Here is a 15594-nt window from a genome sequence, read left to right as displayed (position 1 = left end):
ATGCTCTCCTTGGTCTTCCTAACTCTGGGATAGAGTTAGATGTGTTTGAAAAGGATACAAGGTACAGGGATGATCTTCTGCATCTCATTTGCACAGATTTCTCTTTAAAAGGGAAAGTAAAGGGTTTGACTGATGAATGTAGAGTTCTCTTCAAGATCATCCTAGCAGCTATCAGTCCAAGAGTTGGAGGGACTGATACAATCTCCTGGACTCATCGTCATCTGCTGTATTTTCTTCTAACTGAAAAGAAGGTTAATCTTGGAGATTACTTTTTTGAACGTATTTGTGAAGCCATCTTTGCTAGTAAATCTCAGAGGAAAACTACTATAGTTTATCCTAGGCTGTTGTCTGACCTTCTGCATCAAGGTCATGTTGTTCAGAACTTGAGGAAGTTCCATCCTGAATTGGTTGAGAAGAGGTTCTATCCAGAAATTCTGAACGCCAACTTTCTGTCCAAGATGCGTTTGATTGCATCTAAGCCTGTTGCTCCCCCACAAGAGTTCACTGTTAGGCTTGAGGATCGTCTGTATGTCGCAGGCTACCCACTTATATCTGAAGCTGATGCTGAGCATGTAATTCAAGGCTACTTGGAAGTGCTCAGAGAAGAAGGATTTGTTGTTGATAGAAGTATGATTCCTCCTGCTCCTGTCAATATGTATAAGTCTAAGAGGAAACCAAAGAGGAAAGCTGATTCTCAGGATGAGCAAGTTAAGCCAGATCTTCTTGCTCAGAAGAAGGTTAAGGTTGAGCAATCTATGGCTGAACAGAGAACTAAGAGAAAGCATGAAGAATCTGCAAACAAGGCTGCTGAGGGAGCTTCCAAAAAGCCTATGGTTGTTGAAGTTGAAAGTTCATCTGAGGAATCTACATCAGAAGATGAGACTGAGTCTGATGAAGAAACAATTGCTGAAAGCCTTCGTAGAAGACCTGCTCCTACTTCCAAAGATAAAGGTAAATCTACTAAGTATGTTTTTAATGAAAATGAGATTGGATTAGGTTACACCAAACCTCTCAAAACCATCTTACCAACCTCTGATAACCCCCTATCTGAACTAGAAAAACATCTTAGTCCAGACCCTCTTAACAATCAAACTTTCACCCAGAAGCCTACATCACCTCCCAAACCTTCATCACCTCCTAAGCTTTCATCACCTCCAAAACCTACATCACCTCAACCTGAACCTCAACCTGACATTCCACAATCTGAACCTCAACCTGACATTCCACAATCTGAACCTCAACCTGACATTCCACAATCTGAACCTCAACCAGATATTCCTGTCACTAAACCAACCCCTGAACAAACTACTCCTGAACCAAACCTTGAATCTCAATCTCCTGAACCAGCAGCTGAACATAAATCTCCTGAACCATCTCCTGAACATATTCACCCTGAATCAACTTCTGACATTTCATCATCTGAACCAACCCCTGAACCCCATCCTAACCCAAGTGCTGAACATGCTTCTCCTGAGCGTATTCACACTTGTGCTCCCAAGCCTACTCCTGAAATACATATTCTCTCTACCATTCCCAATCCTTCACCCTCATCATCCAACACTTTTAGAAATCTATCCACTCAATTTCATGAAGACTTGGTCAGATTATCTTTGCTTAAGGACAGGTTTCTAGTTTGTCCTTCTGATGTGGACCTAGAAGTTTCAAGAATTAAGGCAAGAATTTGCAATGCTTTGGATGGTACTGCTGAGAAAATTAAGGCTGTAGTTGGAAGAAGAGATTTGGATGTGATAGACTTCTTGAGGAAAAGTCTGGCTAGGGCTGAATTGAAAAGGTTAACCATGTTTAATCATGCTGGAGTTGAACTTGCTAAGCTGGAAGAAATTGCTGCTGTTGAACACCGTCTGAATGCTTTCAAGAGTTCAGAGTCTGGAGTCATCTGGATAGACTCCAAGCTGTTTCAGAGTCTTGAAGCTCAGAGGTCTGAGTCAGAAAGGATAGAAGAAGCTGCTGCAAGAGTTGCCCAGTTGGCTAATGAGGTGCACCAAGAAGATTTTTCAGCAGCTGATGTGCTTGCTTCTCAGAATCAAGAGGATGTGCTGATGATTGACTATCCAGAGGAAGGTGAACCCTCTGATAAAGGCAAGGCACCCTTGGTGGAAGAACCAGAACCTATGATTGAAGATCAAGCTCCTGCTATGGCAGATCAGTTGAGAATATTTCAAGAAGCCCTGAGGGAACAGCAAGAAGGTCTAGAACGTCAAAGAGCTGCTCAAGAAACATTGGAAACCAAGGTGGATGGTTTAGTTTCCAATGTGGGATCTTTGAATGACAAATTTGACCAACTCTTAGCCCTTCTTAAGAAACCCTAGGATTCTATGCACATTTTCTTCATATTTTTTTTATGTTTTGCTTGCTTATCTTGTCATGTTTATTTCCTTGTTTACCTTCTGAACACTTTTTCTGGTTTATCTATTTCAAGATTTTGTTTATGTTTTGATTGATTAATTATTTTATGTCCACTTGATATCTATTTTCTTGATAAATTAGAACATAAGAACACAAGATGCTTTCTTAAAACGAAAATCTTTATTAATGATCTGATAATGTAGAGTACATTGGTAAAAAGAAAAAGAAAAAGACAACCTAATCCTAATCAGATGGATAAAACTCAGAAGAAATCTCTGATTTCTCCTCAGCATCCTCTGATGAAATTTCAATGGGATCTGGGTTTTGCTCTTGTTCTTCTTCTTCTTGTTCCTCTTCTGGAACATAGCCAGCCAAGAACTCCACATAGTCAGCATCATCTTCATTCTCTTCAGCTTCAGAGTCTGATGAGATGATTATTATCTCAGCATCTTGTGGTTTCTTGTTGTCTTTTTTATCCTTCTCTTCGTCTTCGCGTTTCTCTTCGTTCTTCTTTCTCTTAAACTCTGCGATGCGTAAACTAAATCTTTTCATTATTCCAACCTTCTCTTGCTTCACTTGATTCTTCTTGTTTTTACGTGAAGAAGGCATGTTAGCTTGTTCCTTTTTATAAACCCTTGAGCGCGTTGGTTTTTGTTTTTGAAATTAATTCACCTCTGTAACAACCACTCTTCTTTCTTTGACTGTCTTGGTTTTATAACTTTGTTTTACTTTTTGATAATGACAAAAGGGGGAGTAGTTACGCATTAATTGATATGTTCCAAAACTGAAACCACGCCTTTTATCTCGCTTTTATCTGTTAAATTAAAAGTTGTTACTTTTAAGTTGTTTTACGTATTTCAAGGTGGAGACTAAGTTAGTTGAAACTGAAATAAATTTCATAAGTAAGGATAAGTTAAGAGTGCAATTTTAACTTAGCCTTATGAGACTTAGGGGGAGAGCTTGCAAACCTCTCACTCTGAAGAAAGATATGAAATTTGTTTTATTTCAAACATCTTAATCTTATACTAAATTAAAATATCATGGATAAAACATAAAGTTCAGACTTTATGGAGTATCAATCTTAGGGGGAGCTTGCAAACCTCATAAACCTAAGAGAAACATGATAAGTTAATTTAACAACAATTGTCAATTAATACTTATGTTTGTCATCATCAAAAAGGGGGAGATTGTTGGAACAAAATTGATTTAAAAATGTTTGCCCCTAAATCTATAAAGGTTTTGATGATAACAAAGTATTAATAAACAATTGGAAGGACTAAAAATTTATTTTAAGTGCGCAGATATAAGCATCATTTAAGTCCTGAGTGGAGTTCAGAGGATGTGAATTCAGAAGTTCACAAGCGCTCAGAAGATGTTGGACTTCAGAGGTTACAACGTTCAGAGGATGAAGACTTCAGAACTTCATGTCTGTCCACAAGCTTCATCAAACTCTGAAGTTCTCTTTGAAAGCTGTGAAGATTCCTTTGTTAGTCAACTCTTCTACCAATGAAGAAAAGGACCTTTCAAGCCTGATCAGTTCAGCTACCTCTGTTTTGTCTGTCCTATCTTGAGAACGTGGGTCTTCAGTTTTGTTAGCTGAATAAGGAAAGTCCACTCTGCAGTAGTCAAAGTACCTGAAACTCTTTCTTAGTTTTGGATACAACCAAACTGCATCAAGACAGACTACTTGAAGACAAAAGGTTATCAACTCCAACGGCTCCTTTTGCAACGACTCTTTTCTAGTGGTATATATACTAGAAGGATCAGCTGCAACAGAAAAATCAATTATCAAGATTTGAACGTGCGCTGAACAAACTCTGAACTCTGTGATATACAGCTCTGAACCTTTCTCAAGTGTTTTTTGCACTTTAGCCAAATACTCTGTACTTTTGTATTTGCTCTCTTTAGGTTCATTTAAGAGCACTTGTATATTTTTATATACTTTATTGTTACGTGTGTAACTTAAGCTTGTGTGCTTAAGTGTGAGACTTAAACTTGTGTGTTTAAGTGTGAAGTCTCAAGCTTGTGTGCTTGAGCATTGTTGAGAAGTCTCTTGCTTGTGTGCTTGAGCAGGTGTAATCTTGTGTGATTATAGTGAACTCCCTTGGAAGTGCAAGGGGACTGGACTACTCTCGTTTTGTGAGAGGAACCAGTATAAACTGCTTGTGTGTTTTTCTCTCTCTCTTTCTTGTTATTATTTGTGTTATTTATCCGCTGCGAACGTAGCTGAGTTAAGAACTTGAAAAAGTTTTAACTTAGCTAAAACACAATTCAACCCCCCCCTTCTTGTGTTTTCACACCTTCATCCTCTGAAATTTCTTTTGTTAAATCTGTTCCATTGCTGAAACTTGGTGAATAACGCAAACTCATCCTCATTCATCTCATCCTCTTGACCATCAGCAGAAGATTCTTCTTCAATATCAAGAAGCTGAGTCTTAAGAGCCTTAGAAGTAGTCTTAGTTGACTGTAAAGCCACTGACTTAGACTTCTTCTTAGTTTCTGAGTCAGCATCCAGAACCATCTCATGGCTTCTGAGATTGCTTATCAGAGCTTCAAGACTCAGAGTCTTGAGATTTTGAGCTTCCTCTATTGCAGTGACCTTAGGTCTCCAAGCAATAGGAAGACTTCTCAGAATCTTCTGAACATGGTCATAGGTTGAATAACTTCTCTTAAGAGCTTTAAGACCAGATACAAGGATTTGAAACCTTGTAAACATAGTCTCAATGTTTTCATCTTGTTGCATAGTGAAAAGTTCATATTGTCTTATCAAAAGACTAGCTTTAGCCTCTTGAACCTTTTCATTTCCATCATAAGTAGCACACATAGAATCAAAGATAGATTTAGCAGTAGACTTGTCCTCTATTCTGACATAATCTTCATGTCTAATAGCACCAACAACAATGTCCTTTACTCTATGATGCTTTGTGTAGATTTTTAGGTTAGCTGGTGTGAGTAACTTTCTATTCTCCATGGACAACCTGCCATGTTCATTCAAGTTTTCAAAAGTTACTCCCAACTCAACCAAATCCCACAACTCATGATCAATAGCAGTAATATTGCTATACAGTCTCTCTTTCCACCACTCAAATAATGAAGCATCACCATTGAATATAGGGGCTTTTCTATTGCCACTATGTTCATGTGATTCATTACTTAAGTAGTCATAACCAAAAGCATTTCTAGGACCACCACCAGCACCACTGGCATTACCGGCTTCACCGGTTGTTCTAGTACTACTATCATCTCCTCCAGACATAGTGTTCTCACAAGATCTTTACTGTCTCACTGTTAAGTGAAAGTAACAGACCAGGTGCTCTGATGCCAATTGAAGGTGTGAAAACACAAGAAGGGGGGGGGTTGAATTGTGTTTTAGCTAAGTTAAAACTTTTTCAAGTTCTTAACTCAGCTACGTTCGCAGCGGATAAATAACACAACAAATAATAAGATAGAGAGAGAGAAATCACACAAGCGATTTATACTGGTTCCTCTCACAAAACGAGAGTAGTCCAGTCCCCTTGCACTTCCAAGGGATTTCACTATAATCACACAAGATTACACCTGCTCAAGCACACAAGCAAGAGACTTCTCAACAATGCTCAAGCACACAAGCTTAAGACTTCACACTTAAGCACACAAGCTTAAGTCTCACACTTAAGCACACAGGCTTAAGTTACACACGTAACAATAAAGTATATAAAAATATACAAGTGCTCTTAGATGAACCTAAAGAGAGCAAATACAGGTATTACAGAGTATTTGGCTAAAGTGCAAAAACACTTGAGAAAGGTTCAGAGCTTGTATATCACAGAGTTCAGAGTTTGTTCAGCGCACGTTCAAATCTTGATAATTGATTATTAGTTGCAGCTGATCCTTCTAGTATATATACCACCAGAAAAGAGTCGTTGCAAAAGGAGCCGTTGGAGTTGATAACCTTTTGTCTTCAAGCAGTCTGTCTTGATGCAGTTTGGTTGTATCCAAAACTAAGAAAGAGTTTCAGTTACTTTGACTACTGCAGAGTGGACTTTCCTTATTCAGCTAACAAAACTGAAGACCCACGTTCTCAAGATAGGACAGACAAAACAGAGGTAGCTGAGCTGATCAGACTTGAAAGGTCCTTTTCTTCATTGGTAGAAGAGTTGACTAGTAAAGAGAATCTTCACAGCTTTCAAAGAGATCTTCAGAGTTTGATGAAGCTCGTAGACAGACAAGAAGTACTGAAGTCTTCATCCTCTGAACGTTGTAACCTCTGAAGTCCAACATCTTCTGAGCGCTTGTGAACTTCTGAATTCACATCCTCTGAACTTCACTCAGAGCTTATATGATGCTTATATCTGCGCACTTAAAATAAATTTTTAGTCCTTCCAATTGTTTATTAATACTTTGTTATCATCAAAACCTTTATAGATTTAGGGGCAAACATTTTTAAATCAATTTTGTTCCAACAAACTCATCGCTATCCCCAACGCAAATGTCTCCTCGACGCCTCGAGCAGGCTAAAATCACGGGGAATTAAGGCAAACAACATAAACAAACGTGCCCGCCAAAACAGGCAGCATCAACTTGATGCAATATAAGCAATATCTCCTCGACAATACGTCGAGGAAGTAAAAAGCCAATGACTTTCAAAGGCAGAAATCTCTTCCTCGTAAGTTCTTCCTCGAACATCGTGGCATGGGATGCGAGCAAAGAGAAATTTCCTCTTTGGAAAATCTTCCTCGTCACGCCACTGAGGAATTTACGAGCAACATATAAACCCTGCTCACGCAAACGAGCAACAAACATAATCAATGAATTATGAACTCCTCCTAGGACTAACGAGGAAAACATCTCCTCGACACACGGGCATGGACCTTAAGTCATTACTCCTATAGCTAGGAGCAACGACTTGGGGGGCTCCTGTTCTGGACTGGGCCAAGAGCTGGCCCAACCACTCATGCCCGACATTTGGGGCACGGCCCAATAAGGGGAGACTTCCCCGACACGTCAGCCAATGATGTGTCATGCTCGACATAACGAATAGGCAGCACGTTAAACACGTGCTCGTCTATCCATGCATGTTGATCCATTCCACCTTAGCTTAACAGCTAAGGTGCTCGTTTAACACGTGCTCCTTTATCCAAGCACACCTGTCATCGAGCCTATCCCTTACCCGCGAATAGCGGAACGGCTCCAACCAAGATAGAGGCAAATAACGGCCTTCCCCTACGATACAGGGACTATCTTGGCAGTTGAGTCCATTGGGCCGGTTATCCCGGCCCAATAGACCAACCTTTGGCCCAGCGCTGGGGGCACTATATAAGCTCTCCTAGACAGGAGAGCCAGGTATTCTAAACCATTCTACACTTTCTTTCTCTCTCTTCTTTGTATCTCTCTTGTTCACCTTGCTGACTTAGGCATCGGAGCACCTGCAGGTACAAACCCCCCCTTCGGTGTGGAAGCTTGCTCAACGGACCGGCCTTCGAACCTATTCTGATCACCAGGTACGATCAGCAGCCTCGTCCTAAGACGCAATGCAGACTCCCAGGGTGGCAAACTTGCACCCAATTGGGAAGGACCATACCGCGTCATTGACAAAACAGAAAATGGTGCATACTATCTCGAGGACCTTCGAGGAAAGAAACTTCCTCGACCTTGGAATGCCCAGAAATTGAAACAATATTACAGCTAAGTTATTGCCACACCAAAAAGGCTGCTCGCACTTCAGAACACAACGAGTCGAGCACCTTAAACAACGGAGGGCACCATGGCACACGTGCTCATCTAAAACCATAGCAGGGGAACTAATTCACCATAAGGGAAATGGAACTCCTGCTAGACGAGGATAACTCTCGAAACGAGCCCATCGTCCCCGTGCCACGACCTAGCACCCAGCTCGCGATGGGAGGTTCAGGTTGCGAAGAAAGGTACACTAGCGTGCTCGTATTCGCGTAACTTAGAAACAACTCTAAGTGCTTATGCAGTTCCCTAAACTGTTTAAGTCATAACAGAGGAGACTACCCTCAATAAAACATGCTCGTCAAAGTAACAAGCAGGGGAAACCTCCCCAGCAAAATAACAACGAGCACAGCATTCATACATGCAAAAATATGGCAAAGCATACAAAACGTGCACAAAAATAAACAGGCAAAACTTAGCACACCAACTTGCTCGGACGGGGACACTAACGTGCCCGGACGAACACACTAACTTGCTCGGACGAGGACACCGACGTGCTCGCACGAACACATCAACCTGCTCGAACGAACACATGACGTGCTCGAACGATCACATCAGCACCATTAGAACCTGCACGAGGAAAATTTTGGCAAAACAATGCCACTAAAAATTCCCAAGTTCAAAACAGGGAGAAGATACTCCCCGGTTCCAGTTCGAACAACGAAATTTCAGTCATGCCAATAACGGGGAAGAAAACCTCCCCGGCCCAACGTTGGCAGACAAATTAGCATAAAATTTCGCTAAGTTAAAAACGGGGAACAAAACTCCCCGGCTCAAATCTCAGAGGCGAAATTTTATCCAAGTTAGAAACGGGGAGGAGAACCTCCCCGGCTCAAGATTGATAGCAAAATTTACATCAAAATTTTCTAAGTTATAAACGAGCAGAAAATATATAAGCGAGCAGGATTATACGAGCACAAATAAATAAACGGGCACACACCCGGAATTGTCATAGAAATAAAACCGGGGACAAGCCTCCCCATCACGAAATTTTTACAACAAATTTCGTTCCAAAATTTTTCTATGTTAAAAACCGGGGAGAGTAGCCTCCCCATCACGAAACCGGGGAGAGTAACCTCCCCGTCACGAAATTTTCACAACAAATTTCGTTCCAAAATTTTTCTATGTTAAAACCGGGGAGAGTAACCTCCCCATCACAAAACCGGGGAGAGTAGCCTCCCCATCACGAAACCGGGGAGAGTAACCTCCTCATCACGAAATTTTCACAACAAATTTCGTTCCTAAAATTTTTCTATGTTAAAACCGGGGAGAGTAACCTCCCCATCACGAAATTTTCACAACAAATTTTGTTCCAAAATTTTTCTAAGTTAAAACCGGGGAGAGTAGCCTCCCCATCACGAAATTTTCACAACAAATTTCGTTCCAAAATTTTTCTAAGTTAAAAACGGGGACAAGCCTCCCCATCACGAAATTTTCACAACAAATTTCGTTCTTAAAATTTTCCTAAGTTAAAAACAGGGGATAGTGTCCTCCCCGACGAGTTTTTTACAACAAAACTCATTTCAATTTTTATTCTAAGTTAAAAACACGGGAGAGTATCTCCCCAACACATGATTCTACACTCTCTAAGGAAAAAATGGGCAGAAGCCCTTCTGCTCTGCAAAAAAATGGGCAGAAGCCCTTCTGCTCGGCAAAAAATGGGCAGAAGCCCTTCTGCTCGGCACAAAATTGGGCAGAAGCCCTTCTGTTCGGCAAAAAAAAAAATGGGCAGAAGCCCTTCTGCTCGGCACAAAATTTAGACAACCATTTTGTGCCAAGGACAAAAAACTGGGCAGAAGCCCTTCTGCTCGGCACAAAATTTAGACAACCATTTTGTGCCAAGGACACAAAAATGGGCAGAAGCCCTTCTGCTCGGCAAAAAAAATGGGCAGAAGCCCTTCTGCTCGGCACAAAATTTAGACAAATATTTTGTGCCCAGAATAAAAAATGGGCAGAAGCCCTTCTGCTCTGCAAAAAAATGGGCAGAAGCCCTTCTGCTCGGCAAAAAAATGGGCAGAAGCCCTTCTGCTCGGCACAAAATTTAGACAACCATTTTGTGCCAAGGACAAAAAACTGGGCAGAAGCCATTCTGCTCGGCACAAAAATGGGCAGAAGCCCTTCTGCTCGGCACAAAATTTAGACATATTTTGTGCCCAGAATAAAAAATGGGCAGAAGCCCTTCTGCTCTGCAAAAAAATGGGCAGAAGCCCTTCTGCTCGGCACAAAATTTAGACAAATATTTTGTCCAGAATAAAAAATGGGCAGAAGCCCTTCTGCTCTGCAAAAAAATGGGCAGAAGCCCTTCTGCTCGGCACAAAATTTAGACAAACATTTTGTGCCAAGGACAAAAAAATGGGCAGAAGCCCTTCTGCTCGGCACAAAATTTAGACAAATATTTTGTGCCCAGAATAAAAAATGGGCAGAAGCCCTTCTGCTCTGCAAAAAAATGGGCAGAAGCCCTTCTGCTCGGCACAAAATTTAGACAAACATTTTGTGCCAAGGACAAAAAAATAGGCAGAAGCCCTTCTGCTCGGCAAAAAAATGGGCAGATGCCCTTCTGCTCGGCAAAAAATTTAGACAATGAAAAGGCGCTTCGATCCAACGGTTCATACACCCCTTCGTAAAAATCAAAGCAGTAAATGCACCCTTTCACATCCCCAACGAAAAAGGCTGCTCGAATTTCACTCGAGCAAGTCCTCAAGCAAAAGGCTACGTTTTACAGAAAACCTCCTCGTTGCTAACTTCTTCGTCATAGCAACGAGCAACAATTCCTTCTTATAAATTATCTCCTCGTCATAGATACGAACAACGTGACTCTCGTTGCTATCCCTTCGCCATAGCAACGAGCAACAAGTCCCTCTCGTAGTTATCTCCTCGCAGTAGATACGAGTAGAATATTAAATATCCTCGAAAAATCACTTCAAGCAAAACAATGCAAGCACTTGCTACGAGCAAGGCTTGGACGAGCAACTTCCTCGTCCACATTTGTTCAAGAGAGGTTGCAAGGAGATTTCCTTCTGCACTTGGGCACACATCTAAAGTCATCACTCCTATGCCTAGGAGCAACGACTTGGGGGGCTCCTGTTCTGGACTAGACTAATGCTAGTCCACCTAGACATTCACAAAGTCCACATGGCTTGCCCAACCACCTCCATGTCAGCATGGCACAACCTCTCCACCAAGATAGGGTAAAATTACTACTCTACCCACTATCTAAGGGTAATATCTTGGCAGTCCCTCTTAATGGGCCTTGGCTAGTCCAGCCCATTAAGAGGACCTTTGGCCCAGAGCTGGGGGCTATAAATACTCTCCCTTATGGGAGAGCAAGGTAGAACACTATTCATTATCACAATTACTCTCTCTCTCTAACTTCTCTCTAGTATCTCTTTTGCTCTCTATTCCTTGTCTGACTTTGGCATCGGAGCACCTGCAGGTACAACCCCCCCCTCCGTGGACCATCTGCTCGGATTGCTGCCTACCACCTGCTCAACGGACTTCTAGCTGGCCTTCTACCTGTTCTGATCAACAGTTAAGATCAAGAATCATCCACCTCGATAAAAGTACTGGTATATATACACATAATATGTACCAAAGAATTCACTTAAAAAAGGTGTATATATTAACCTCAACACCAAATACAAAAACTGCATGCATAAATTTTGTATAACAATTGTAAAAATAATTATTAAAACTATACAAAATCAGAAGATCTTTATTTTGTACTAACAAAAACATATTTAGCCTTAGTTTAATTGAGTGCATTTTATTTTCATGACTTAACTATTTCATTCGAAGCATTAACATATATTGGGAATATCCTACCTAAACAATGTAAAAGTTGGCCAAAATCTTAGAGAGCCCCACAAACCAGATTTTCAGTACTTCAATAACAAAATAAGATGATATGTGTGGGGATATAGATTTTTCTATTCCCACTTTCTAATAGACTTCTTTGTTTGTTTTACTAATTTTATGGTGTGTCTTATGTGATTGTTATCTAATTGAAAATATAATAAAAGAACCTTCCTACATTGTTCAAATATTTAACAGATAGAGTTTTTAAAGAACTTGTTATTATTTTCTATCCAAAAATAAAAAAGTACCTTCCTTCGTATTTCCATCGGTTTTTTTTTAGCTTTACCACCCGTTAAATCTGGTTTGGATGACATCAAATGGTTCTAGCTTCCTCCGAATGCAAATGTAAGGGATCGAACCGTAGTTCTCTCTACCACAGCGTCAATCACCACTAAACCAATTATTAATGATTGATGCCCGTCGGCTTTAATAATAAGCAAAAAAATATTCCTTCAAATTTATTAAATAATATGTATTTACATCAATTATTCAACCAATCTTTTTACTTTTTAAGTATCTCACTTCACACAAATATTAACTGATAGGTTTTAATAATTAATTTACCAATTAATTACATACAAGTCATGCTCTTATACAAATAGTGCGGAAGCTAGAAAGAACAGAAGGAGCATGCATATAAAACAGGATCTACGACATGTTGATTTATGAAGAATTAGTATTAGGGATACCTGGATAGTAGGGATGGCAATGGGCGCCCACGGGTGCGGGTTTGAGTGATACCAAACCCACACCCGAAATCAACACCCAAACCCAAACCCAAACCCAAATCTGTTCGGGTGGCAAAACCACACCCACGCCCACACCCATTGGGTTCGGGTTTTTTACACCCAAACCCAAACCCACAACACATTTTGTACTACTTTGCAAATTTAAGCAAATTTAAGCAAAAACAATGGAATTTAAACATATTGTCAATCACTTAGCAAAAACATAGGTTTAAAATTACAAGGGAATTTAAAATTACAAAATAGTCTTTCAAGAAATTAAATTACAACTAAACCAAAATTAAGTTCTTCCAACTTTCAAGCAAAATTCAAACACAATTTTGGTTTGTGGTTTGTGAAAAACCTAATTTTACTTTTACACTTATATATATATGTGGGGGTATTTAGGTAATTTTAACATGTTTCGGGTGGGTGTATGAGTTTCGGGTGTGGGTTTGAGTGATACCAAACCCACACCCATATTTTCGGGTGTCACCCAAACCCAAACCCAAACCCAGTCAATTCGGGTTTCGCCCGTTGACTTGGGTTTGGGTTCGGGTGGGTCTCACGGGTTTGGGTTTTTCTGCCATCCCTACTGGATAGAAGAATCCATTAGATACTAACCGTCAGATGGAAGTAGAACAAACCGATCATGAAACGTAAAGAGAGAGACGGACGACAAGTATCTGTTGGCTAGTGTGGTTCTTCCTCAACCGGTACTCCTTATGCCTTGAATTCTCTTCAGATGGGGAGAAGAGGTTATTTGCTTGTGTCCGGTATATTGGGGACCATAGCCTATATATAGTGTGGTGGCCAATTAGGGTTCCCATTATTCCGGAATTGGCCATCCTGACATCCACTCATATTTTCGTCCATATCCACTAATTAGTTCATTAATTAATATCTTAATAGAAATCCATTTAGCCTTTTAACTTTATCTGATCACTTATCAACTAAGGCTCTTATTATGATAAATAGCTAATATAATTAATTTAAATATAAATGCCCACATAACGATTATTGGAATATAATATAAAATATTCCAACATTAACTTGTCTCCCCAATCACCATTTTGATTAGCTAAGATCATATTAATTCATATTCACCAAAATTTTAACTTTAATTCTTCAATTATCTTAACTCTTTAATTGAACTACACAATGCAACTCCATATTATATCATCATTATTATAAACTATTCTCTTTATTGAGGTTTATGGGTCAGATTCTACGGTTCCCACAATATATTGCTTACTTTGAGCCGTCCTTATTGCCAGAGCACACGTACATTCTGTCTGATATCTCCATGCATATTTCTTTATCATATTATTATTTCACATCTTTAATTATTTTATTATTTATATCCCATATTGCTATAATTTACAATGCAACATGATCAACCATATCATATTTATTATTTGTGTGTGGGCACATGTGCACATGACTATCTTGGCCATGATGAATGTAATGTCCCCTTCATGAAGTGACGTGGCCTCTAATGTGTCCCTATATAAACCCCAACTTCCCTTACACAATAATCAATTCATTCATCTTAATTAAGCCTTTTTGTTACATAAATATTCTCTATTCTTTCTATTATTGTTCTTCTTTTTCAAAGTTACAAATTAAACCAATATATATAATTTGTACCAAACCAAAATATGACTTCTCAAATTTGTGAAAATTTGGCTTATGATATGGAAATCAAGGGTGATCTTCTCATTTCATTAATGGAAGAGTTACCATGTGAAGAAAATGATGATGAAAGGTTAGATAGTTTGATAAGATCTTTTGAGGCTGAAATAAGTGAAAAAAACAAGATGGATGGTCATGATGATTCAACATGCATAGGATCACAATTGAAGAATCATTTTGAAGAATGTTATAATGAATCATGGAACATAGGACAAGTGGACGAGGAGGGACATGACTTTGGGGTTGAATGGGTTGATATGGATTTGATGTCATCCTTTCAATTTGAGGGGGGTAATTGGGAGGATATTGAGTCTTTTGGAGATGAGAAGGATGTGATGGTTGATCATGTAATGGTTTGTGATGAAGGATTTGATTTGGAAGAACATGGTTATAATTCCTTTTGGCAAGATAATTATGAGATGGGTTTGGTGCATTAATTTGCTACTTATGTATAGACTATAGTGATGTTGTAGTTAACTCTTTTTTTTTTTTTTTGCTATGTCTAATTGGGATGTGATTATATATATGCAAAAAGAGTTAATGAATTTGGGTTAAAAAAAATATTTGTATTCCTATTATTTTTTGAAAAACCATATCCTAATCTAGAAGTGCAATTAGACAAGGAAAAAAATCTAATTTTATTTGGAAGTTTATTTTTGAAAGACAAAAAAATTATTTTTTGAAAGTAACTAAAAAAAAAGATTTTATAAGTTTGGATATCAAAAAATGACCTCTTAATTTCCATGTCAAATTTGTACCGGACAACATGAGCGGGAATTTTTTTTTTCTACCCCAACATTTTTCTAAAAATACTCAATATACCCTTATTAAAAATTAATATATTTTAATTTTTTTTTTGTCGTATTATACTGTTCCGGTAGAATTTTCATCCTCCCCCGATAAGTATTTATCGTTACCGGTAAGTTAACTTTACCGGTACACTTTTTAAAAAGTTTTCCGGTATGTTTATGTTACCGGTACACTTTTTAAAAAGTGTACCGGTATGTTAATTCTACCGGTACACTTTTTAAAAAGTGTTCTGGTATGCTATATTGTACACGGTGGTCATATGACTCATATCTAGCACAATTTGCAGATTTGCTTTCTTTCTTGATGACTTGATTATAAAAATTGTCTCCATTATTTTATTATTTTCAATTTATTTCCATATGCTGGACATATGTGACTATGAATTTGGTTGAAATGCAGTTTCTCATCCTCTCTAATACATGCATAT

The 15594-nt window shown here is 39.1% G+C and overlaps 1 protein-coding gene across 1 annotated transcript; it reads left to right on the top strand.

Annotated features, from left to right (window-relative positions):
* Window positions 1–14218: 14218 nt before the first annotated feature.
* LOC123894899 lies at window positions 14219–14936 on the top strand. Its single transcript, XM_045945013.1, has one exon. The coding sequence runs from the start codon at window positions 14324–14326 to the stop codon at window positions 14792–14794; it is 471 nt and encodes a 156-aa protein (XP_045800969.1). The 5' UTR covers window positions 14219–14323; the 3' UTR covers window positions 14795–14936.
* The last annotated feature ends 658 nt before the right edge of the window (window positions 14937–15594 follow it).

Source organism: Trifolium pratense, linkage group LG7 (assembly GCF_020283565.1).
Source record: "Trifolium pratense cultivar HEN17-A07 linkage group LG7, ARS_RC_1.1, whole genome shotgun sequence".
Taxonomy (NCBI): Eukaryota; Viridiplantae; Streptophyta; class Magnoliopsida; order Fabales; family Fabaceae; genus Trifolium; species Trifolium pratense.
This window is presented reverse-complemented; position numbering and strand designations above follow the sequence as displayed.

Excerpts from the sequence above, each read along its gene's own strand:
- LOC123894899 (XM_045945013.1), top strand. The coding sequence starts at position 14,324 with ATGACTTCTCAAATTTGTGAAAATTTGGCTTATGATATGGAAATCAAG.